The following is a 26,978-nucleotide window of genomic DNA, read 5'->3' as shown; positions in this document are numbered from 1 at the left end:
CCTCAACACAAAACTACACATCCCAAGATCCTGTAGGGTAGAATCATAGCAATTAATGTGGGCTCAAACTACGCCTATTCTGTAGCATGGCCGCTTCCTCCTCAGTCCCCTCCCTCATCAAACAACAAACTACATTTCCCGGCAGGCAAAGCGCAGGAAGACACGTCACAATCTCTCCTACCCACCACCCCGCCCCCTCAACTCTTGCGTCACTAAGAAGCCACGCCCTCCCGTTCCCGTCAGCCCCCTCGCGCCGCTTGCGAGGACGTGTCTTTCGTCCTCGTTACGCTCAAGAACGCGGCTCTTTCCCCCATTCCCGCGGCCGCGTTGGCTGACGGGTATGGTAGTTCCTTTCCCCATTGGACTCCGTTAGAGTCCTGGCCGCCCCGCACTCCATTTCCCAGCATGCCGCGCGCAGAGGAGGAGGAGAAACGAAGGTAGTGCAGTCAGGAAACCGGCGAAGGAGTGCAGAAGCCGGTCAGCGCCACTCGGAGGAGGAGGAGGAGGAGGAAGAAGAGCAACAACAACAAGAAGAAGCGGGGCTTCGGGGTCGAGGGAAGATGGCCGGGGAAATGACGGTGCTGGGTGAGTGTGAGGAGGGCGGCAGGGACGTCTGGACCACGTTGGCACCCACACGTCACAAACAGTCCGGTTTGGTCCCGCTTTAACCATGCTATGGGACTCTGGAGCCTCCACGTTCAGTGGCAGCCTACCCCAGAATACAGGCCTTGCTTTTCCTCAGGTGGAGTCCCCTTTGTCCCAAACCTTCGGGACCAGACACAGTGGTCCCCAAACTCTGGGCCCTTTAAGAGATTTGGGACTCCAGCTCCCAGAAGCCTCAGCGGCCTTGGCCCATAGTCTGGGATTCTGGGAGCTGAAGTCCAAAAGCCCCTTAAAGACCCCTGTGCCTGGGACCACTGCGCTAGATGAAACGTGACCGTAGTCACGACTACATACACTCGCCCTCCGTATTTGCAGCTTTGATTATTCGCTCATTTGATTAATATGTCCTCTCTAGGAATATCTAGGTCCTCCTCCAGGGCAACTCTATGGTCGACTTTAACAAAAAGTTGCACTGAAAGGCCTAGAGAGTCCTAGAGAGAATGCTCTACCAGGCATTTGTATCTCCTCCTGTGCATCAATGTCTGGCAGATGCTGAGCACACAGTTTCCCTGGAGGGTCCAGGGATCCCTAGGGCTTTTATTATGCCCAATGGCACATGCCATGAAGACTAATATACGTTGACTTGCTCAGTGGATCGTGTCTGAGGTCAGTCAGCCAGGCGTGACGCCTGTGTTCTTCTTCTTGGAAGGTTCATGAAAGTAAATGTTTGCTAAATAGCCAGAAGACAAAGAGGAGTGGGGTGTTTTGAATATTTTGTCTTCCTATTGTTTGCTTTCTTATAATAAAACAGTGGAAAAAATGGGAAAACAGGATAGAAAAATGCAAGTGATTATTGGAAGAGACAGGAAAGAAAACTGGCAATATAAAAATGCCTAATCCAAATCCTGAAATACAGTATACAGTCCCGAGTGCAGTTCAAAAAAATCTCATGTAGAGCAGAAAAGGGACCAAATAGATATGAATGGAGAATGGTAGAACATTGTCTGCAAAGAAAAGCTAACATAGCTTTTGAAAGAGGATGTGATAGACATTTAAAAATTTGTATGATGTACAAGTGGATGGGTGTATTTATTTCTGCTGGTATGCTTCTTTAATTAGCTTACTTGCTAATTGCTTACTTGCTGTTCACCGCTATGATCTTTGGAATAGCGGTATATAAATAAAACATATTATTATTATTATTATTAACTCCCCCCCCCTTTGCCTGTTTTTTGTTTGTTTGTTTGTTTTAGGTTCTGCCATTTTGACACTTCTGCTAGCTGGATATTTGGCCCAACAGTATTTACCCATGCCCACACCAAAAGTAATAGGGATTGACCTTGGCACGACGTATTGCTCAGTGGGAGTGTTCCTTCCTGGCACAGGACAGGTGAAGGTGATCCCAGATGAAAATGGGCACAACAGCATTCCAAGTATTGTGTCGTTCACTGAGAAAGATGTGCATGTGGGGTATGATGGGCTAGAGCTGGCAGATGCCAATCCACAGAACACTGTGTATGATGCAAAACGCTTTATAGGGAAGATCTTCACACCCGAGGAACTAATAAGAGAAAGCAGTAGATACCCATTTAAGGTGAGTTACAAGCTTTGTTTACCAGCTACTTACTAAGTTGAACAGGAACCGATAACAACAATATTGAAACAAATAGGTGACATTGAGGTCTTTTCATGAGAAATCCCTGTGTAGAGCGTATTTTTATCATTATGTTTCACTGAAATGTATAAATGCTGCAGGGACTGCTTAATTTTTACTGCGCAGTCCTTTGATCTAAACTACATTTTGTGTTATGGTAATCCATGATTGCAGAAAGCGGAAGCACAATTCTGCCAAGTATTTTTGTCATTACAGTTCTTGACCTTGGTTTCCTTTTCTTGGTTATTTTTTGGGGAGTGTATGCTTTGTTTGCTTCACCAGATCAAGACAAAATAATCATCTTTGTTTTACTAATGTTGATAGTTATTCCCTTGTTTTTTATTCTTTGCCTGCTACTTATAATTGTTTGAATAAATGATACGTTCACTCTGCCAAATATGATAATTTTGTGCAAAACCAAACTATGCATAATATTTTTGTTTTGTTTTTAAGTAATTGAGTGTTAATACTGATTTCGCAATGTTTCCTAAAGTTTATTATTTTGCACTCCTTGCTATAAAAACCAGAAAATCCTCATGGCTTCAAAATGTATAGAATTTTTACATCTCAGTGTTACCTGGAATTAAGTCTTACTGTATACAGTTCTATGCACATAGGATCAGACTAAAAGATATATGTCCATAACTTAAGATATAATGATTCGTGCTTGAATGTACTTCTGTTTTCTTTTCCTCTCAGGTCCTTAATAACAAAGGAGCTGCTGAATTTTCTGTTTCAACAAATGAGACTTATAGTGTAACACCAGAATACATTGCTTCTCAGCTGCTCTTGAAACTGAAGAGAATGTCAGAGGACTATCTTGGAATGCCAGTTTCCAAAGCAGTGATTTCAGTGCCAGCCGAATTTGATGAAAGACAAAGAAATTACACAATTAAGGCAGCGAGCCTTGCAGGTGATGCACGCTGTCTCTAGTACTCTTATTAAACTCATTTATTTTCCTAGTGACATACTGGGAAGACATATAATATTTTGATATTGACATCATAGCTTATGTTCACATTTTATTAGAAGCCAACAACAAATTTCCAGAATGACGGGCATAGTAATATAAACCTTTGTTAAGATTACAGTGGAGGCTAGTGGGATGTTTATACATAACAAAAATATTTTAACGAAATGAAATACAGCTTTTTATGGTGAGAATCACCCACCCACCTTCTTTACTTGGTTGGCAGACCATTCATCTTTTTGATCTCACTGCTGCCAATTATATGATGATGATGGCCACTATCCCACCAATTCTTCACTGCAAGACTCAAACTCAGGACTCTCTTTTAAGTGTCTCCTGCACTATAACTCTTTAGATACCAGCCCTCTGGGTTTCAAATTTTCCCCCAGTTTGGTACCAATGATTCTTTGACAGCCACACGCCCACTATCTAATGTGTCCCAAACCTAAAAAACTTTCAATGTTGGTAGCGTTCTTAATGTATTTCTGAAATCACTTCAGACAGCTACTTGCAAGAAATTTATTTGCAAGTCAGGTTGAATATAGTACAGTATCTCATTTAGTGGATGGTGTTCACAATGATATGGTGTATAAAAACTTTATTACTTACACAGTTTAACAGTTTCTCTAATTTGTCTTCGTAATTGTTTCTTTATAGCTTTATATATGTTCCCTTACAAATGAAGTTCTCACAGAACCTTTATTCATCTTTTGTATTTTATAACCCTTCTGTTTACCTGTGACTCCACTAGTCACCAAATACTATGTCTCCCACAGGACACTACAACAATGTAATTAAGGACACTCTTTTTCCCTTTCTTGGATACCTAAAACCTTTTCTAACTGCCCCTCACAGCAGCCTAACCTAGCCTCAGTGACTCTTCACCTGTCAGGGCACACAAAACATCCACACTTTTAAAATCTGCTCCTTCCTCTTACATACTCACTCCTGGGAGCTGCCCCCCTCCCCCACCTTTCCTGGCTTCACTCGCATTGACTAGTGCTAAGTTTCTAATCTGCCTGTTGTTTCCTCACAGCTTCTTACCCAAGAAAGAGTTATAAAAACAGACTGATGCCTAGAGGGTGCATCACTGCTCTGATTTACCATGTAAAATGATTAATTTCCTATCTTAATGGCTCTTTTGTTGAACATACGGATAAATCATTTTTTAAAAAAAAACATAATCAGACTATTGACTGCTATTTTTCCTTTGAAGGGCTGGAAATCTTACGAGTAATTAATGAACCTACTGCTGCAGCAATGGCATATGGTCTCCACAAAGCTGATGTATCCAATGTTTTGGTAGTAGATTTGGGTGGAGGTACGCTTGATGTTTCTCTGCTGAACAAGCAAGGAGGAATGTTTCTGACACGAAGCATGGCAGGTAAAGAAAATAATATTTAATAATGCATAGTATCAATTCTGAAAAATATTTTACATTACAATTTTCATATGGTGAGCTGTGAGCTTGTTGCGTGTGTTTATTTACCTTGTGACTTAGAAATATATGATAAAGATCAGGATGAGAAACATGCGAGTCTGCCCCCAACCAAGTAGATCTCTCTGCTGCTGAGGTTTGGTGGAATGGCAGCAAACCCCCTCACAGTTTATCTTTAAAATAAGATGCACATTTCTTTTCAAGGTGAATTACACAATAGGCAGAACATTTTAACTGGGGGAAAATGATATGTACTCCCCACGTCTTCTTTTAGAGATAAATGGTGCAGGGGCACTGCAGATATGCAGGAATAGATTTTGGCTCCTGGTTGGTTCTGTATGGGACATTTGATGAAGCAGATGTACCCCAGATGTTGCCTGCCTATGATATTGCCTTGACCTGGAAGTTGACTACACATGATACGTGTGTCTGTATATGTGAACTGACTGCAGTGAAAAGTGTTCACTTCAGATTTTAGGAAGAGATACAGATATTCTATTAGTGGAGCTACTTTTTTGTAAGCTAACTTTTACAGTCAAAATGTTAAAGCTGCATGTGTGTCCACCCTATAATGAAGTGGTAAAGCAGAGATAACAGCTTCAGTGTATATCAGACTCTTCTTTCCTATGACTCCATTCCTAAGCATATTTGTTTGAAAATTTGCCTTACTGATTTCTGCTTGAGTACTTGGATATAAATACACCCAATTGTAACCCAAGCCATGTGTGCCTTTTACAGAGGAGGCTTGCACAGCTTGTGACCCACTGAGCAAAATGCTGTCCACAACCTGTGTAAGACTGTCTTGTCAGTAGCATATTGAACCTTTCTTTTATCAGCTTGTATCCTGTGAGAAGAACAGTGTTGTTTTGTACATGGCGGACAAAACACATTTTTAGTAGGGCTGATTTTGAAAATGTACAGTATAGCTTACCAAGGCTTTCTAAGTGTTGTGTGCTCTTCAAGTTATATATCCTTGTTATCTTGAAATGTGAGTTGTCTAATGTAACTATCTTTGTGTTTTAGGTAACAACAAACTTGGTGGGCAAGACTTCAATCAGCGGTTGATGCAGTACTTGTATAATGAGATCTATCACATGTATGGCTCTCTGCCTTCCAGAAAGGAAGAGATACATAGACTCAGACAGGCTATAGAAGCCGTCAAACTAAATTTGACAATGCACAGCTCTTCCACAATCAGAGTTTCTCTGACTATGCCAGGCAAGTTGAACCAACATCAACACTTGCTGGAGGAGAACAAAAATCAAAATATAGGTTCAGAAATAGAATCTGGCATGAAAGAGGATATCAGGGACAGCTTTTCAGAAACACAAAGCAACACTTGGAAAAAGGTTCACTTTGAAACAGAAATTTCCCAGAAGCTCTTTGAGACATTAAACGAAGACCTTTTTGAGAAGATTCTTGTGCCCATTGAGCAGGTGTTGGAAGAAGGACACCTACACAAGACTGAAGTAGATGAAATTGTATTAGTTGGAGGCTCTACCCGAATACCAAGAATACGTAAAGTTATTACACAGTTCTTTGGGAAGAAACCCAACACTTCTGTTGACCCAGACTTGGCTGTGGTAATAGGGGTGGCTATCCAAGCAGGAATTGTTGGAGGATCCTGGCCTCTTCAAGTCAGTGCTGTGGAAATCCCAAACAGGCATTTACGAAAGAGAAATTTCAACTGAGTTTCAGTGTTCTTTTCCCTTTCTGTTCTTCCTAATTTTGATCCATTTGCATGGTACCAGGCTTTACAGAGTCCCATTAGTTCAGCCCTCTTTTTCCTTTGTAAACGTTTGAAAATTTGAAACTGAGGAAGGTCTGTTTCTACTTGAGCTGCAGAAAAGTGTGGGCTCATTTGTGAAAGCCAATGTCAGGAACGTTGTTCTTGAAATGGGATTTTATTTTCTCCCAGGTGAGTAATCACCAAAGCCTCCAGATTTCATTACTTGAAAAGGGATTTACATAATTCTGGAGTTATGATGGCAATAGTGTTGGCTTTGTCTCCTGGCATTTCCCAGGAATTTGTATTGTCTGTGCTTGGTGTGGCACATAGCAGTATTAATTCAGAATTTAATCTTAAATGGCATTTAAAAGCACTTTCTCAATGTTGCATTCAAACTTGAACGTTTTAGATACTGTTATCAACATTTATCATCTGATGTGTTCCTTTGTAGCAATAGCCATGGGGTAGTAAGAAGTAATGGCTATGTACAATGACTCTCAGTCTAGAGAGAGATTATAGTAGCTGGGCATTTTATCAGCTGGAAATATCAGGGATTGTGTGACTTGATGTAATTCAAATGTCATGCTAAACAGATTCTTAGTGTTACATGAATTGGGCTCATACACTTGTAGCAAGGTCAGAATTGGAAGCTTTTGCTTTCTATTTTCAGTTACCTGCAGTTTTACCATTATGTCCAGTCTGTAACTCTGGTTTACTGATATGAGTCATCTTAATAAACTGCTGTTTGAAGTTGACTTGTTTCAGTAAACCATTGAAAAGACTAGCCACAGTTGGTCAGGTTCACCTAACCCAGCAATAAGAGAGGTATATGAGATTGAGAGTATATGGGCAACTTGTGGCCCTCCAGATGTTTCTGAATTAAAGATCCTACAATGCGCCCTTTCCTTATGCGGGGCATCTGTTCCATAGCTCCCCGTGTAAGACAAATACCACATATGCTTGAGCCTCATTAAAAACAATGGGGCTCGTGTGCACAGCATGGTGCAACATATGCATGATGGGCACACGCACCATTGTGTCTACCGTCGCACAGCTTTCAGCATAAGCTGAGAGCCACGTATAGTGTGCCCACATATGATGAGGGCGCACTGTATTATCATTGACTAGTACAGCCAGTGGTGTGGGATGATGGGAGTTGTACAGAAACATCTGGAGGGCTACAATCTGACTATCCTTGTATTAAACCATAGTTTAGGATGTTCAAATAAAGGTACTGTATGAATCTTAGTCTTGCAGTTCTGATGAACTAATATTACAGTAGACCTGCCCTATGCACAGATTCCCCCGTCCATTTCTTGAAAATATTTAAAATATTTAAAATAACAAAATCCCAAAAAGCAGGCCTTGAATTTTGCCATTTTATGTAAGAGACACCGTTTTACTATGCCGTTATATATAATGGATTTTGAGCATCCATGGGGCCCTGGAGCCAAACCCCTTGATACTGTACTGAAGTTATTCCATAATACACATAGCTTTGTCTGTGGTTTAGTTGTAACTGTTCTCGCATCTTAGGGAACAGTTTGTTTAACATTCCATTTCAAAACCCATTTGAAATAGCACATCCAGTTGCTTCTTTAGTTAAAAGTATTGTATTGGAGAGAGCTTTTCCATGACTGTTGAAATGAGAACACTCCATGCTTGCTAATAACAATATTAGTATTTTGAAGCTGCTGAGCACATTATTGTGTTCTGCTTATTTTAGATTTAGAATTGCTTTCAAGTTTGTTATTAAAAATATTGGCCCAAATCATTTGCAATTACCATTTGGAGTAGACCCATTAAATCAAGATGTACATACAGTACATGAGCAGTTGATTCAGTGGCCCTGCTCTAACTGGAATTAGCAACTGGGTTAAGGCTATAGGGGTTACCCTCTAATTCTGAAATGTCAAAAAGATCACCCAGGGTTGGACTGAACATGAAAGTAGTACTGAGCTTCTTTTCTTTTTCGTTTTTTTTAAATTATTATCATTCAAATGGAGAAATATTTTGAAATCTGGCAAAATAATTTTCCTTAATGTAGTGGCTGGAAACCTTTTCAGCATAATTGAGGAAATATTCACAAGCATTATATCAGTGACTGTCTATTTAACACATGCTTGTCTATGTGAACACATTAAGATTGTTAGAACCATTTGTGTGTGCAGCAAAGCTTATATTGATAGTAGCAGGACCAGCACCTACTTGCCTAGCTTGCAGGGAGCTGGGAAATACATTCTAAGGACTCAAACGTTGTTTCTTTTCCTTTTTCAAATCTCTCTGTTGCCAATCTGAACAGCTTTCAAATTTTAGTTTGTGACAAGCTGTGAGGAATTCTGGGTATGTGGGTGTTGTTTTTCAAAAGTACCAAACATTCCACTGGTCTTTGTCTGGGCCTTAATGTTCTTTGGTTTTGGACTGTACCTTTAAGTCTTCACGCATCTGGGGGACATGTGACACTCCAGATGTTTAACTTCAGCTCTCATTGTTCCTAGCTAATATAGCCTATGAAGTGGGATAATGGACATTGCTGTCCAACAACGTTTGGAAAATGGGATTAGCCTTTTGTATTCTTGCCAACATAAGGCCCACTCATGTTGCCTCCAAGGTTTCAGAGCAGTGCTAACTTATATTAATGGAGTCAGAAATAATGTTTTGCTGAGTTTAGCAAGAAAAGGAAAGATTTTCTTCACAGTTTATCGTAAACATTGTTTATTCATTATTATTATTATCTACTTTATAATAAGCTAGAATCTTTCGTTACCATGTAATTATTTTATGTAGCCCAAACATGTTAAGAGTTATACCATGAAACATGCATCAAATATGGGTAACAGGCTAATTTTATTTTATTTTCTTAGTTAAAGTGGAGAAGATTATCACCCAGGGAACAACTTTTGTATTTTAAACTCACATTTAGCAGGAATAAAAATCCATTTCTTGTGGATTTCTGAAGAACAACAGGGAAATCGTCTCTGTTGGGCCAAATTCTAAGGATTTTATTTAACAGCTATTTTGCAAATACATATTTGCACAGGTAGTTCAGGTAGGCTTCTGTGTATAGGAAGCAGGATAGATTTGTTTGCTTTTCCCTCTTACCATTAAATGGTACCTTTGGCCATGCAAACAGTTTGGACTATAACTCCTGTCATTCCTTGCCATTGTCTGTGCTGATTGGGCTTCTGGAAACTGAAGTCCAAGGCATCTTGAGGAGCTCTAGTGGTTAAATGCAGCCACTCAGTCACAAACCGCAACGTTGCGAATTCAAAGGGCTCAAGCTCAACTCAGGTTTACATTCTTCCAAGGTTGGTAAAATGAGTACCCAGCCTGTTGGCGGCAATTAGCTTACACATTATAAACTGCTTATGGAGTGCTTAAGTGCACTGATAAGCAGTACAGAAATGTACTTGTTATTGCAATTGCTAAGTGCTCCTAATGCTGGCAGATGAAGTGGGAGCATTCTTCCCAGCATCCTGAAACCCGAGCTACCTGTGTTTCTGTAGTAATTTGTAGAATTGGACTGGTTGCTTTGAGATTTAGTTGCAGAGTTAGATTATTTTTACAGAGTTAAATAGATTTTGGCCACCACTTGGAATAGCAAGACCTTAAACCATGGTATGACCATATATTTTTCAGATGAAAGAATTATAGTAAAATTATGTTTTCCAGGCTACTGCCATTTAAAGAAAAAGAACATGCTTAAGTATTCAATTGCTCTCATGGATTTCTGTTAAATTATGCTGTTTATGGAAAACAAGACTTACACTTCCTTCCATGCCTTCCTTTGAATCTTAATATGTTGACTCACTATTTTTTGCTGCTGCTACAGTTGCTACTGAATTGCAACACAGAAAATGGATGAAGACTGTGAAACATCTTTTCTAGATGAAAAACATGGCCTCCTGCCTTTGGAGAATGCATATATGAACTGGGCTTTTTGTATTAAAATAAAAGGCTTTTTCTAGTTTCTAGCATTTTATTTTGAGTTATATATCCCCGTCTTGCAATATTACCAAGTTAATTCAGATATTCAAATAATAGTGATTAAACCATGCAACAATGAACTTAGGAGTCTCTTACATATGCATACTCATACAGTGTCCCTTTACAAACTACTATTCTGACCAACTGAAACAGGTGAACAGCTGCATGAACTTGCCCCCAACCCATCTACTTCTGGGCACAGCTTGTCAGTGCACCAAAATACCTGGAATTTTTTGTATCCTCAGAACACCACTCAGAAGTGTTGTAACAACATTTCTGGTTATTTGAAAGGGACTTCAATGAACTTCGGAGTTATTTTTGCTTACTTGTGGGGTCACCAATGCAACTTGGGGGTGAGAACTGATCAATTTGTCATGGGTGTCTCATAGGCTATACTTTCCCCACTTCTGTTATAGCACAAGAACAACAAAAGACATTGTTGTAGCTGCTACTTCATCCTTAGCTAATTTTATTTATTTGATTTGATTTCTATCCTGCCTTTCTCCCTAAAGGGACCCATGGCAGCTCACAAATAAACATTCTAAAAATATGTTACAATAAAACAATTAAAATTATCATCTAATAAAATAAAATTACAGACATTAAAAACACATTAAAACCATGATACCTACCCATCACCCAAGCCACCCCATGATTATACATCGAAAGCCTGCCTGAATAAAGCTGTTTTTGCTTGCCGATGAAAGGCAAGCAAGGAGGGGGGCAGCGTTGCTTCTTATGGAAGGGCATTCCAGGGAGCAGAAGCAGCCACCAAGAAGACTCACTCTCATGTCCTCACCAGGGGAGCCTGTGATGGTGGAGGGACTGAGAGAAAGATCCAGAAGATCTTAGGGTTCCAGCAGGTTCGTATGCAGAGATATGGTCTCTCAATAGGTACCTTCAGAGTTCACTGGAACTACTATAATCATTGTGAGAGACTGTAAATGATCAGCAACTGTAAATTGATTAGACATCAAGATTCTCTCAATGTCAGTAGATTTTAGTATATGAAAGCCTGTGCCACAATGTCTTCCTAACTTTCCAAGTGACTTACTGTAAAGGTGCTACTGCCTAATGACAGGAGCATCCTATGATTAGATAAGCTGTCCAATGTGTTACTTTGACAGTGCTGAGATTTCAAGATAGATTAGCCTTCCCAAATAAAATCTTATCTTGGCTATAGATGGACATGTGTCTCTGATGTAGTGAAGGGCACATTTAAAAGCAACATAAAAGTAAAGGTTTTCACTTGTCATGTCTGAGAAGGGGGCAGTGCTCATCTCCATTACTAAGCTGTCAAAGACTGATCATGTGGCTAGCATGACCGCAGGAAATGCTGTTACCTTACCACCAAGGTGATACCTATTTATCTACTTGTACTTTTATATACTTTACAACTGCTAACTTGGCAGAAGCTGGGACTAGTGATGAGAGCTCACTCTGTTACACAGCACTTGAGCCTTGAACTGCCAACTTGCCAATCTTACAGTCATCAGCATCTTAACTGCTGAGCCACCACATCCCTTAAAGTAACCTATGATCCTGAAGTCCACTACTGAGCCATGATACAGCTGGGAAGAAAGGACAAGTGGCACAGCCAGCAAGAACTGGATTAAATATCTTAAGACCAAACTCTTTCAGAGCTGTTCTTTCTACTAATTTCTAGTGCAGAGAGAGACTGACAAGCAAGCAGGGAAATGGATGTGTAAACTTGTGCATTGTGCCTGGATACTAGCTAAAGTGATACAGTATCCTTACAAATGAGACTTGGTGCTATATTTGTCTTTTGAGCTTATCCCTGTCACAGGAACTGCCTTCAAAGGTGGTCCTATCTCTGCCAGGGCAGGAGTGGCAGTACCCTTTGGAAGTGCTGATCCTGCTGGCTCCATTCTTTCAAGCTTGTCCCTTCCTAAATATGTGGGGAACAGTTCCCCCACTACCTGAATACAGAGACAAGGAATTCTTTAAGAAAATGCTTGATTTGCACTTTCAACAGGGAGTAAATGCTATGTGCATAGAGCAATGGACAGGGCATTGGCCTCATCCAGTTTGGACCCAGAGAGTGGAGCCTCCAATGAATTTTTGCCAACGAAATAAGGCCCTTCTCCACAAAGAGGCTATCCACACTTTGTTTACAGATCGCCAACAGGACTCTATTGATCCCTGTTTTATCACTGATATGCCCTTCAGCATTTAATATATAGAGAACAGTAATCAATCTATGGAAGGCAATCCAGAACTGTAGTCCAAGCAAAGTCATGACACACCATGACCATTCTGATATCATAAATCTGGTGTATTCATTCTAACACTAATAACATCAATAATTTATAAAGGCACATATACTTTGTATTAAAACTTTACTGTAGTCAGTTCAGTTTACTGTTCTTTGCCCTACTCCTACCCCTTGCTTAAAATCACTGTCTTCATTATGAAATGAAATAATTACTGACACTATTCCTCTAGTAGAATTCAGAGAAAACATGTACACACAATGTTCCAAAAACATTAGCTGTCTTCTTGCAGTATTCCAGCTTTGGACACCATTTCATAAAACATGCCTTTCTGTTGTAACAATCTGGCTGGAGTATCAAATTCAGCAATCCTTCCAGAGTCCAGAACAAGCACCCTGTAAAAGAAAAACAAAACAGGCTTATTTTAGAGGAGGAACAAAAGAACCTGTTCTATTTTTAGCCAAACAAGGAAGCGGGAGCTGGTCAACATACACAATAAAAATATTTTACATTAAGTGTTTAATTTGTTCTTGACAAGATTTGTTCGGAGGGATTTGCCTTTGCCTTCCTCTGAGGCTGAGAGTGTGTGATTTGCCCAAAGTCAGCCAGTGGTTTTCCATGGCTGGACAAGGATTCAAAACCTGTTCTCCAGAGTCCTCGTCGAAAGCTCAAACCACTACACCATGCTGGCTCTTATTTGAAACCTATCTTTACCTTTAAGGAGAAGGACAATAGCTAGGTATGTAAAAAGTCCCATTTCCAATCATGGCATCTGTGTTTAAAAGGCAAACAGCAGGTGATGTGAAAGACTGAAGAAGAAAATGGTAAGTAGACCAGCTCCATGTGCTCTGAGACAGTCAACTCTTTATTTGTTTTATAAAATCCCAATGTGCTTCAGCCTCAGTGAGAAAAGGCCTTCAGCATAATTCAATGGAATTGAGAACATTCTCTAAAACACAGGACCATTGAGTGTACTTTTTAAAAACAAATAAAGTTCAAATAAACAGACCATCAGAGCACATGGAGCTTGTCTCCTTACCTTTTTCTGCTTTTCAGAAGGGTTGCCAGACCCAGAAGAACCCATAGGAGTGAACACGAACAACTACCCAAAGGGAAGGTATTTTGTTTTACCATACATGAACCAAGTCAAAGACAGAATAGGGAAACTGGTGAGGAAACACAACTTTGAAATGATCCACAGAATGACCAAGAAAATCCAGCAAATGCTGCATTCAGTGAAGGATAGGAGAAACCCTCTCATGGTTGCAGAAGTTTACCGCATACCATGTAGCTGTGGACAAGTCAACATAGGGGCCATCAAACTCAGTGTTCAAGCATGAATAAAGGAATGTGAGAGACTGCAAACTGGGTCAGCTAGACAAATCAGTAGTAGCAGAACACATTATAAGCCATCCTGGGCATAAAATGCTATTTGAAAACACTGAAATTCTGGACCATGTCAACAATTATCAGGCTTTCTCAGCAGTCAATGGATCACTAATTAAATAGACATCTGAAGTCTTGCCATTCAACTACAGACCAACATAGAGATTGACATGTAAAATCACTTCCTCTCAACCAAGGGGCACACAGTATATATATACACCACAAACTCACTTCCATGTCAGCATTCTCTGAAGATGCCAGCCACAAATGCTGGTGAAATGTCAGGAATAAACTCTTCCACAGGGGTAGGCAACCTTTTTGAGCCGGGGGCCGGGTTGCTGTCCCTCAGACAACTCGGGGGGCTGAAGCCGGGGGTGTGTGTGGAGCTTCCACCCTCTGGGGGCGGGGCCGCACGCTGGGGCGGAGCTTCCACCCTCCAGGGACTGAGCCTCACGCCAGGGGCGGAGCTTCCACCGAAGCCTCGCGGGGAGGAGGAAGCGTGTGCACGCCCTCTCCTCCTCGGTCCCTTTCTGGCCAAACTCCCCCAACCTGCATTCCAAAACACACACAACAGCACATTTCTGCATTTCACATGGCTTTACTTAACGTGTCCTCTTGCATATTTCAGAGGCTTATTCCATAACCAAACCCCTTGGGTTTAACACTTAGAATGGTTTAACATGGCTATGCATATTGAACATGTCAAGGTGGTTTCACCGTTCTTGCACCAAGTGTACTTCTCAGAAGTGTGTACTTGGTCAAGGGACTTTGGTTTTTCTTCACTGCGCATGAGTTTGTAAAAATCACAGCAATTTACATTGGCCTTGCCTCAGAGGCTTGCTGATATCAATATCACCATTAAAGAACCAAAAACACACAGAAAAGGCACTTTGGAAAGTCACACTCTCTTGGCTTCAGAAATGGTGTGTGCATGCCTCTGAAGCTGACTCATATCATCATCATCATCATCATCATCATCATCATCATCATCATCATCATCATCATCATCACACTATCTTTGTCAAAGCAAGGGAGAATTGTTAGCATTAAAAGCACCCAAAACACACTTTGGAAGGTGACACTCTCTCAGCTTCTGAAACAGTGCTTGCATGCCTCTGAAGCTGAGTCATATCATCATCATCATCACCATCATTGTCAAAGCAAGGGAGACTTGTTAGCATTAAAAGCACCCAAATCACACTTTGGAAGGTGACACTCTCTCGGCTTCTGAAACAGTGCTTGCATGCCTCTGAAGCTGAGTCATATCATCATCATCATCATCATCATCATCATCATCATCATCACCACACTATCATTGTCAAAGCAAGGGAGACTTGTTAGCATTAAAAGCACACAAAATAAAATTTAAGAAAACCTTGAGGCCTCTGGACACTCACCTCCTGCTCCTCCTGCTGCCCCCTCCTCCTCTTCCTCCCTCCTCTTCCTCCTCCTGCTGCTCCCACCACCTTTTCTTCCCCTTCCTCCTTCTGCTGCCCGCACCTCCTCTTCCTCCCTCCTCTTCCTCCTTCTGCTGCCCCACCTCCTTTTCTTCCTCTTCCTCCTTCTGCTGCCCCCACCTCCTCTTCCTACTCCTGCTGCCTCCACCTCCTCTTCCTCCTCTTGCTACCCCCACCTCTTCTTCCTCCTTCTGCTGCCCCCACCTCCTCTTCCTCCTCTTCCACCTCCTGCTGCCCCCACCTCCTCTTCCTCCTCCTCCTCCTCCCTCCTCCTCCTCTTCCTGCGCGACCTAGGGGCGGGACGGAGGAGGCAGAGGAGAAGGAGGTGGGCGGCACTGGGAGGCAGGGAGGGCGGTGCGGGGCTTCCCCCTTTGCCTCCTCTGCAACAGGCCGCGCAACCCTCCTCTTCCTTCCCCGCGTGGTGGAAGAGGAGGAGGGCCGCACGGCCTGGGGATGAGGAGGTGGAGGCAGCGGCGGCGCTGGCAGCAGGACCGTGCTGGGGCCGGTCCTGCCACCTCCACGGGCCGCATCAGGCCCGCGGGTCGGGGGTTGCCGACCCCTGCTCTTCCACAACACTGCCACATAGCCTGGAAAAACTCGCATAAAACTATAAAATCTAGAGAGACACTGCCAGTCAGTGAATAATATTGGTCTAAATAGACACATACAGTAGTCTCTCTTGGTAAAGGATATTTTTCTAGGTTTTGAAGACATTTCTAAAAATGCTCTGATTAATGAAGCTGCTTTTTCAGGTAAATATCATGCTTTAGTTCTTTAATTAAGTGTTATCCAGCTGCTGCATTACACTAGTGGTTACATCTTTTTCAGAATTCCATAAATGGCAAGACAAGGCAGACAAAAATCTGAATGCTCCAACTAATGCCTGACTCACTTCACTGTCACGAATCTGAATCTTCTCTCTCTCTGCCTCCCGCTACCAGATATTTTTGGTATGGTTATGCCACTGTAGTGTGCCAACATGATTTTGACCTAGGATTCCTAACCCAAGCAAACATTAACATTCCTATATCTGTTACAGTAATCAAGCTCCAACAAATTCAGTTACACTGAATCATTTTAATCATTTATTTTCAATAGCTAACTGATTTTTTAAAATTATTTGTTTGTATGTGTGTTTAAAGAGTCAGGGAAGAAGCCAGTCTCAACAATTTACCGATCAGAATCCATTATCGAATGTAGTCTGTGAGCAATGGTTAGCACTGTGCAGTTGCGAAATTCTTTCCGGATTGTAGCTTGCACTAGATTATCTGTTTCAATGTCAACTGATGCTGTCGCTTCGTCCAAGATTAATACTTTTGTCTTCCGCAACAAAGCACGAGCAAGGCAAACAAGCTGTCTTTGTCCCACACTGTTAAAACAAAAAATACAATTTTAATTGTGTTTTCTTAAACAGCCACAAGTCTCATCTGGGTAATGAGCAGCTGCAGACTGCTTAAGCTTCTTGAAAATGGGCATAGCAAGGAAGGCTGTGATTCAGTGGATCTACTCAAATTGTGATAATAAACAGGATTAAATCTAACAAATCCATCCTATCCAGATCTGAATGAACTATTTTACGCCTCATCTAGGTATGTGGGTACTTGACAACAGTCTAATAATATCAGCCTTCACACACATGCTGATCACATCTGGCGGTGGTAGAAGTTTCAAGAGTGAAATTTGTAGAAAACATCATATGCAGCAAAAGGTTTATTCTCTGACCTCTCTGGCTGAAAGAATCTCACATGCCAACAGTATCCAACACCCTTTTTGGGGAGCCACTACCAGACTGGGCATTATAGACTAACAGCTCTGTATAGGCAGCTTCATGTTGCAAGCCAGTTCTGGGCACCACAATTCAAAAAGGACATTGAGAAACTGGAGCGTGTCCAAAGGAGGGCGACTAAAATGGTGAAAGGTCTGGAAACCTTGCCCTATGAGGAACGACTCAGGGAGTTGGAGATGTTTAGCCTGGAGAAGAGAAGGTTAAGAGGTGATATGATAGCCGTGTTTAAATATTTGAAAGGATGTCATATTGAGGAGGGAGGAAGCTTGTTTTCTGCTGCTCCAGAGAACAGGACCCGGAACAATGGATGCAAAAGCTACAGGAAAAGAGATTCCACCTCAACATTAGGAAGAACTTCCTGACAGTAAGGGCTGTTTGACAGTGGAACACACTCCCTCGGAGTGTAGCAGAGTCTCCTTCCTTGGAGGTCTTTAAATAGAGGCTAGATGGCCATCTGCTGGGGATACTTTGATTTGGATTTCCTGCATGGCAGGGGGTTGGACTGGATGGCCCGTGCAATCTCTTCCAACTCTATGATTCTATGATTCTAAGCAGTGGTGTCATGAGAACAGCACTTTGGGACAGAGGTTCAGGCCCACTCTCAGCAGAATAAGCAGGATGAACCCCAAATGCAGAAGTGCTGGTTTCCCACATTTTGAAAGGAGGGAACACACATTCCCACCTGAAAAGAGAGGTAAACAACCTTTAAGTTCCAAGTCAAAATCTCTAATTGGACTACTGTAACCATCCATAAATCTCTGGACTAGTAAGAGCCCAAGACATTGAAATACAGTGCGCCCGCACCATACGCAGGTGCACAATACACAGCTTTCAGCTTACACTGAAACTGCAGCAAAAAAGAGAATGGCACACGTGCCTGTGCACACACACATGGCTGCGTCACGAGCACGAGCCCCATTATATCCAATGGGGCTCGAGCATACACACTTTTTGCCTTATGCAGAGGGGGAGGTTTCCAGAATGGATCCCCCGCATAAGGCAAGGGCCCACTGTAGTACTCATGACAACTTTTCTCCTTTTCCTTTGTTCTTTAGTTTGCCCTGCCATGAAATACTGTGCTGGCATAAAGCAGTTACTATGCATGAAAAGTGAAGGTGTTACCAATTATATTTCTGGTTCTCCCCTCCCATCTTGTTGGGCTACATCTCTCAGCATTTCCCAGAATGAGTGATCCTGTCTAGGGCTGAAGGAAGTTGGCTATTCTGTTTAGGACTGTGTACACCCCTCTTAAAGGCTGGAAAGGAGAAGTAATATGGTGGCCAGAGTGGCATTATTTGGCATTGCACAGCAAGCCATGTAAGGTTGAACACATGCCTGTATTTGGGCCCATCACTCCCAAATATAGATACATTCTGTAAGGTCCAGTTGAGGAGTGACCCAGGTCAAGATCTTCTGAGTTGTTCTGCCACTCTGCCTACATTTTACATCCAGATGTTATGCAGTCTGACTGTGACCAACCTGTACACACCTGGAACTGGGCTGTGTATACAGGCTGGAAACCCCAACTGGGAACTACAAAATGAATTCTCTGACAGGGCTTTTGCAAAGGGCATACTATTTTAAAAGTACCAGGATTACATGAGCAAATTAGCAAGGTCATTATTCTCCTGTTTGCCCCATTTCAAAATAAAGTTTAAGCCACACCTTAGGTTTTCACCACCCTCTGATATTTCATGAAGAAGCTTCTTTGGAAGTGACTGTACAAAATTTTTCAAGTCACATAATTCTAGTGCTTCCCATAGTTCAAGATCAGAATATTTTCCAAGTGGATCCAAGTTGGACTGGAGTGTCCCTGAGAACAAGACTGGGTCCTATGGAATAACATTGAGACCAAAACAGTTATTAGGATTACAAAAAAAAATAAAAGCACATATGAAGAATGTATGGGTTTCACTGTGATATTAAAATGTTTGAAACTGTAAAAAGGTTTTAATAAAGTGAACATTAGTTTAGAGAATTACTTTTCTACATTCACATTTAAAAAGTAAATTTGTTTGATAGAGTTTTTTACACAATACACACACCAGTCTGGGAGCAAAGAAACAGACAAGCTGCAAATGAAAGAAACAAGATATTGGTTATGCTCATCTTGTGCATATTTACTTGGTGATGACATTATATTCTGTGGGCTTTATTCTTGTGTTAACTGTGCATAAGACTGTGACCTTTGTCTGCCTCATACGTTGGCTGAAAGGGAAAAGGAAGAGCTGTTGGTATTGCACACACTGTGTAGACTTGCTAAGATACCTCTAACAGTTTTCTCTTAAGGGGGTTGCCCGATCTGCAAGCCACCAAGGGCCAGAGGGTAAAAGAAATTAAAAAAAAGGCATAATGGCAGTAAAAAGACCATCACCACCAGATGCTTTCATATCAGGCAATATATGAAATATGAAACAACTTGCTACCTCATCTTTTACAATACAAATAATAATTTATGCTATAACTCTTAAGTTAAATTAAATGTTATGATCAGTCACCTGTGCATAACAACCCACATCAAAGTTGTATTTGAGAAAGTGTTAAAAGATGGTGGAAGAAAGTATGGAGATGGGTGATGAAAACAACATCCAACCAGAACTGAAAGGAAGGATGGAAAGGACTCTGATGTTTTGCCCTGTTAGTCCTTATGATTCTTAGAAGCTCTTCTTCCCATCTCTCACCTTCATTTAAAAGTAGTACAGGCAGCAGTTGTACAGAATGTAGAGAGAGAAGAGAAGGAAGCTTTTCACTTTCTTAACTCCTTATCAGAGCAGCAGGTAGACAGCCTAAGGAATTAAGAAAGATGTGCTCTTGCCTCAAGGTCTGTAGCAGTGTTAAGGTTTTTCTAGGTGGATTGGAGACTGCTGGTATGGGTAATGGGAAACCCAGGAATCCTTCTCTGACTTAGAATTTAACCTAAGCCAGAGAAAAAGCTTGTCTCTCGTTTGAATGCAAACTTCTAAAATTAAATAATCTTAGGAGAACACTGGCAAAATCCTTAGATCAATTCAATTAACCTCTGTTCCATAGACTTCAGCTATGTACAGGCATAAATCCAAAATGCCTGCTTACAAACAACTGTAAATTGCTTTGAAATAAATAATAGAACTCAAAGGAGAATTTTCAGTTGAGGCTTGAAACAAAATTTAGTACTTTATAATTTGCATATGATCCACATGTTTGCATAAAAGATAATACCTGTGGAATAATGTTGAGGTTACCACGTAGATCATGCAAACCAATTGTTGCTATGTCAATGCCATCTATTATTATTTTGCCTCCAGCTCTTTCCAGGATTCTAAACAAACAGTTGGTGAGTGTTGATTTTCCAGCTCCTGTTCTTCCAATGATTCCAATCTGTAATGGGAGTCTTTGTCAGAAGCATGCACATTCTTTTTTATCTATGCAAAGTTTGAAGTACAGTGAGCCCTTGTTAACTGCTGGGTTTTGGTTCCAGGACCCCCGTGGATAATAAAATCCATGGATGCTCAGGTCCCATAAAATACAATGGCATAGCAAAATGGTGTCCCTTATATAAAATGGCAAAATCAATGTTTGCTAATTGGAATTTGTATTTTTAAAAAATATTTTCAAGCCATGGATGATTGAATTTATGGATAGAAAATCCATGGATAAGGAGGGTTGACTGTAGTTAATACCATTTTACGGTGCGTAGAGAAAATTCTGCATTCAAAATAAACAGCAATTCCTTCTTGGAAACTAGAAGCCTTCAAAACAAGAGATCTCTGCTAACCCAGGTATAAATTAGTCAGCAACACCAGCAGAAGGTATGTATTACATTCTAATCAATATGCCCTCTATCACTGTGTTTATGCATGGCAGGGGAGCCTACCCATGTCAGTCTAGATTGCACACCATGCTCCTCACTAACTGCTTTATCACACTAGGGGGCAAACAGGATTTAAACGAGAGTTAAACTAGAGAAAACCAGGAAATGTCCTGTGATAAAAATCAGGCATTTCCTGGTTTTCTCTAGTTTAACTCTTGTTTAAATCCTGTTTGCCCCCTAGTGTGGTAAAGCAGAAAGAAGTGGTCAAATTTCTGATTGGTAAGGATACTGGTTGTCAAACCAATTGAAATGTATCTTCTTCTTCATTTTACTATTTTATATACAGTGCACCCTTGTCATACGCGAGTGTGCCTTACGCAGCTTCCAGTGTACACTGGAAGCTGTGCTGGAAAAAAAACCTGGCACACCCCCAAAAAAGCAATGGTGCCCACGGGCTTGAGCCCTATTACTTCTAATGAGGATTGAGCATACACATTTTTTCCCTTATGCGGGGTGGTCCAGAACGGATCCCTCACGTAAGGGAAGGGCCCACTGAATTTATATTCTAATGTGCAAATGAGCTGCAGTGGATGGACTTTTTTTCATACAGCAATGGATTAGGAGACATACCAGTGGTAAAACTGAATACAGTGGTTCCACTATATTGGCAGGCTAGCGAGCCATAGATTCGACAGCCCACAGATCACCACACCCTGTATTACTCAATGGTGGCATGTGCATGCGGGTATGCTGATGGACATTACCATCCAGACACATGGACATTACCATCCACTGAATAATATGGACGTAACCGTCCATGTTTTTCCCATCCGTGGTGAGGAGGGAACCAAAACCACACAGATGGGCAGGGTCCACTATATAAACATGCTACAGCTCTCCATTAAACTCAATGGGGCAGCTTGTGACCAAAATGGGAGGAGTGTTGTGGTGGCTGAAGCCACATAAAGGTACACCTCATACCAAGGGCAACCAGTAAGATTATGCAAAATTATTTGAAAATATATTTAAAAATCTGTTTCACTTTTAAAAAGGAAAGAGGAGATGGAGAGTACTTCATCTAGCATATGTTACCTTCTCTTCACTGTGACTTTGAAAAGATATGTCCTGTAGAGCTAAGTCTAGATCTGATCTGTACCGAACTTGGTAATTGACAAATTGTATCACTCCTTCATTGGGCCATCCTACAGGTGGTCTGTTGGATAGTATCCAGGGGGCCTAAAATGGAAAAGATAGGGAAACAACATTTCCTTCTCTAAGACATACAGAATTTTACACATGAGTACCAGTATTTGATCCATCCAATGAGTAAACAAGTCACAATTTAGCAAAAATCTGAATAATTAAATTTGCTTTATATTTTCTGACATAACTCATCCTCTGTGTGAGTTGTGAATCAGCCTACGCATTGCTTTGAGCATTACTAAAATTACTAATATAAAAAGGCTACAAATCTGTGCATGCAAATCCTTTGGACTGAATCTTATTAATAGACCCAACTAGAGTAAACCCACAGAATCAACTGGTTTTACATAAATGTTAATAGACTATTTAGCAATTGACCCTATGGGTCTATTTTAGTTGAGATTAGCCACAGAGTTCAGGACCATATGTTAACAAGCTCTTGTCTTAAAACCCTTCAGGACTATCACAACACAGTATGTTGTTTGAACCTATTCTGTGATTTGAGTCCCATATTAGAAGAAGGTAGGATATAAAATAAATAAATAAGGAAGCAAGCAATAATTAAGTCATTTGTTACCTTTATATCATATTTTCCCTCCAAGAAGCGCAATATGTGGCATATATCCCTGCCCCCATCCCAGCCCTTTTTTTATCCACACTGACTGTGTAGTCAATTAGACTGAAAAATAGTCTATTGGGTCTTCTCAGCCCCTTCAGGGCTCAATGAGGATTTGAACCCAAATCTCCCCATCCAATGCAAACCACTACACATGCTGGTTTAACTGTGCAGCAGTTAACAGATTCTGGGATGAAAATCAGGGAAAGTATGGGAGTAATTTATGGGAAGTAATTTCATGAATCACCATGCAAATGCTAATTGTTTGCCACTAAAAATTTATTTATTTATTATTTATTTAGGTATTTATATCCCGCCCTTCAGCCCTAATGGCTCTCAGGGCGGCTTACAATATTATTTTTAATCAGACAGTTCCCTGCCCTCAGGCTTACAATCTAAAAGACACAAAACAAAAGGAAACAAAAAATTTAGCTAACAAACAAAAATTTGTTCAAACAGTACTTTATGCCCAGGATGGTTTGTGGCATGTTCTGCTACTGCTGATTTTTCTGGATGGCCCAGTCTGCAGTGTCTCTCGTGTTTCTTGCCCTACTCCCCCCTGCAAACAAGAATCAAGGAACACGAGAAACACTGCAGACTGGGCCATCCAGAAAAATCAGCAGTAGCAGAACATGCCACAAACTATCCTGGGCATAAAATACTGTTTGAAAACACTGAAATTCTGGACCATGCCAACCACTACCATGTCAGGATGCACAGGGAAGCCATTGAAATCCACAAACATCTGGATAATTCAACCGGAAAGAAGAAAGCCTTAACGTGAACAAAATTTGGCTACCAGTCCTGAGGGATAGCAAAATAAGGACTCAGCAAATGCAAATGGGAAACTTTTCAGTCAGGGGCTTTCCCAGCAGATAATGATCACCAACTAGCAGACACTAATCCTCTTTTGCATTAGCCTCCCAGCCTGAGGCCAGCCATCAGCACAGAACAATACACATGCAAATCACTCCTGCATTCCCAGGCTCACACAGTATAGATAGACCCACTTTTTCCAGGCAAGCATTCTCTGAAGATGCCAGCCACAGATGCTGGTGAAACATCAGAAAGAAACTCTGCTAGAACATGGCCACATAGCCCGAAAAACCTACAAAAAGGCCATGGATGCCAGCCATGAAGGCCTTCAACTTCATGCTATTTTCATTACTTGAGAAATGCTTACCTCTTTGTCTATTTTAGCATATTCACAAACCCTCTCAATAGAGACTCCATTGGCTTCAATTTCACATGCTTTTCGAACCCAAAAATTCAAACTCTGAGTTATCTGAAACAAAGGATTCTTTATTGAACAACTTTCAATGGTTTTTCTTGTTACATACTTGTAGTTAAAGAAATCCACTATGTAAACTGAAAATACAGGACCAAATGCTTTTGGATTACCAAAACAGCTATTTATTTTAAGCTTCTAGAAACAGTGGTTAGATATGCTATCATGTCAAGTTTTGTCATGCCATGGCTTGTTGCTGCATGGCAGACAACCAAGCAAACTATGACACGTCTTTTACATTTCTTGGTTTATTCTTCTCCATTCCTTTCTCAGCTTCTGTTCAATGGTGAAGGGTATCTAAGGAACCAAATCAGCGATAAGCCATGACTTCCAGTTCCGATATCACACCAAACCAAAAGTTTGCAACTGAAAATTATACGATAAGTTCAGATGTAACAACCCAGATTTCAACAACCCACAAGGAGGCTTGCTGTGATGTATAAACATGATCAGTGTGTTGGATGTACTTTGATATAACTGGCAACTGTTGAATTATTACTGTTTGGTTGCCTAGAATGTCACTATCTTCATTTCTAATACATACTATCATACAATTATGGCAAGGATTTGAAGATGGTCTCCTGGTAGGTTCCACTGCTTCTATAAGCAGAATGGTTCCCTGAGTGATGCAGCAACCGTTGCTGTGGGGCCAGGGGCTGCTTGTTGGCCTCCATGAAAGGAGATCAGGAGGCTTTGTGCTTGGCCCATGGGACCAAGTGAGGTCACATGGAGGGTTAAGGGAAGGGGCTATTTAAGGGCCAGTTGTCCCCTCATGCCCCCCTTTCCCTGATCTTCGTGAAGGATCACATTGGTGGCTGGCTGACGTCCTTGCTGCTAAGTATTTTTGATTTAGGCTGTTAAAACCCTTTGGGTTATTAATTTGTAGGAGTTGAGGTTTACATGCTGTTTAGTCCTCCCAATGAGGCCTCTTTAAGTAGCTCAATTGAGAAAGCAATAGACTGGAGATCTAGACTGGAGTCTGCCCTTGGAGCTGATCTGGGAGCTTACTCTCTCTTATAAAGTCTCAAGGCTTGGGAGGGAGCCCTCCAAGTTTTCTTTCAAAACTGACCATCCAAGATAGCAACCAATATCTTTGGAATGTCTTCAGGGTTTGGTGTTTCTCCCAAAGGTGGAAGGAGAGGAACAGCTGTGCTTCAGCTAAATCCACACCAGGTTGCTTCTTCTTTTGTTTGCTCAGCCAGGCCTCAAACATTTAACCTATTTAAATGTCAATAAAGGTAAATAAAATATCCCTTGTTTAATCCCAAATATTATGTCTCATCATATTATTTCATGGTTGGTCAACACTCAGGATTATTGTTCTCCTCCCACTGCAGGGCACCAAAAAGCTGCTCCATAGGGTTTTCTAACCCTTCATAGTAATTTTTAGGTCAGCCAACGGGGTGCAAGAAGAATGGGAAATTACCTCCCTCCGAGTTTTACTGATGGAAGCAGTGGAATCCAACAGAAACACCTGGTTGGATCCTACTTCTAATGCTCTACACAGTTTTTCTGGCAGGTCTTTTGTGCCCTTAACAGATGAATAACAAAGATATTCATCAGGAAATGCTTTCTAAACAACTGGAACAACTTCAGTGCTTGGGTTTTTGTTGGTCCTGCACACATAAATGACATAGAGTACACATGATGGAAAATACAGTTTTCAGTCCTGCTTGCAAATACTGTAATTACATTTTGAAAAAATGCTTACTTAAAAATAAACTTACTTACATTTAGTGCATAGGAAATTGATAATCCCATTGTGGCAGAATCTATCTTGTTGCCAGCAAACATTGCAAACAGTGCAGCAAAAAATACCATCAAGTTGCCCAGAAATTCAAGTCTGACAGCTAGCCATCTGCAACAATTGCACCCAGACAACCAGAATTAAAATATAAGTGTGACAGGCATTTCATATATCTATTCCACATGGATCTGATCATAACAATATTAAATATCCCACTAGTTAATACCTTTCATTTATAATTAGGCAGTACTTATGCTTCATTTAAGTTTGAAGAGTAGTTAACTATTCTGTAGAAACAACCATTTAATGCTCTGAATGCTAAAAAAAACCTGATCAACTTTTTAAAAATAGGTTTTAGTGTACACACTATTCACTTAGAGAATGTCAATGCTAAGGTCTATGGTGTTGTGTTGTTTTCACAGGCAAACAATTAAAGAGAGTCAGCTCACTCCTTCAAACTGATGATATCTTGTATGTAACTTTTGTTGGAGCACACCCATGTGTCCCACTACTAAACCTATGTATGCTTACCTATGTATGAACCTATGTACAGTATGTTGACTGAGGCATGGGTTTTCTAGTATTTACTGGGCATTACTCTCATGTAGGATTCCACAGGACTACATTTTATGGAAACTAGGATGTAATCCTCATTAACAGCACAGGGAATTAGTTCTGAGTAAACATGCATATAACTTCGCTGAGAAGAGATGCTGACCCCAGCACATTTTAAAATGCTAGATAATAAGAAATGAAACTAACTTTGAGCAGATACAGTGCTATTTTTGTAGAAATCAAACTAGTAGGCAAGTTTCAACAATATATTGGTCAATTAAATCTCTTGATAAAGCTAGGTTTGGTAGGGGGACACATTACTAGATAGGTTGTCATATCAAATAAAATACTTATTTCCAGCACTTGTGCATTATCCCTAAATTAAGAATCACAATTACAATATGGGATCATAAAATACATTATAAAATCATCAATTTTATCTTCTTCTGATTAAAATAGGCAATTTAGCTTGATATATAAAAAACATCTAATGAGATATCGTGTAATTTGGTACCCTCCAGATGTTAGACGACAG

The 26,978-nt window shown here is 40.9% G+C and overlaps 2 protein-coding genes across 6 annotated transcripts in view; one reads left to right on the top strand and one right to left on the bottom strand.

Moving 5' to 3' along the window:
• Window positions 1-278: 278 nt before the first annotated feature.
• On the top strand, window positions 279-7,722 carry HSPA13 (heat shock protein family A (Hsp70) member 13). Its single transcript, XM_042456587.1, has 5 exons — window positions 279-585; window positions 1,857-2,197; window positions 2,957-3,170; window positions 4,444-4,611; window positions 5,689-7,722. Exons 1-5 carry the CDS (start codon window positions 561-563, stop codon window positions 6,354-6,356), a joined length of 1,416 nt encoding a protein of 471 aa, XP_042312521.1. The 5' UTR covers window positions 279-560; the 3' UTR covers window positions 6,357-7,722.
• Window positions 7,723-9,092: 1,370 nt separating this feature from the next.
• The window catches only part of LOC121924967 (multidrug resistance-associated protein 1-like), a 52,300-nt gene continuing 34,414 nt past the window's right edge, over window positions 9,093-26,978 (bottom strand). For 3 of the 5 annotated variants that reach the window (XM_042456582.1, XM_042456583.1, XM_042456584.1), the window contains 7 exons: window positions 25,873-25,999; window positions 24,037-24,138; window positions 22,127-22,270; window positions 20,443-20,601; window positions 18,910-19,076; window positions 16,633-16,827; window positions 9,093-13,010 (listed from right to left, as the gene is read on the bottom strand). In XM_042456582.1, the coding sequence (XP_042312516.1) occupies window positions 12,890-13,010; window positions 16,633-16,827; window positions 18,910-19,076; window positions 20,443-20,601; window positions 22,127-22,270; window positions 24,037-24,138; window positions 25,873-25,999 (1,015 nt within the window). In that variant the 3' untranslated portion in view covers window positions 9,093-12,889. Of the gene's footprint in view, window positions 13,011-16,632; window positions 16,828-18,909; window positions 19,077-19,368; window positions 19,453-20,442; window positions 20,602-22,126; window positions 22,271-24,036; window positions 24,139-25,640; window positions 25,758-25,872; window positions 26,000-26,978 lie in introns of those variants that run through there. The other 2 variants (XM_042456585.1, XM_042456586.1) reach the window with 2 other exon arrangements.

This window comes from Sceloporus undulatus, chromosome 3 (genome assembly GCF_019175285.1).
Source record: "Sceloporus undulatus isolate JIND9_A2432 ecotype Alabama chromosome 3, SceUnd_v1.1, whole genome shotgun sequence".
NCBI lineage: Eukaryota > Metazoa > Chordata > Lepidosauria > Squamata > Phrynosomatidae > Sceloporus > Sceloporus undulatus.
The sequence above is the reverse complement of the archived record's forward strand: the minus strand, read 5'-3'. Positions and strand labels throughout refer to the sequence as shown.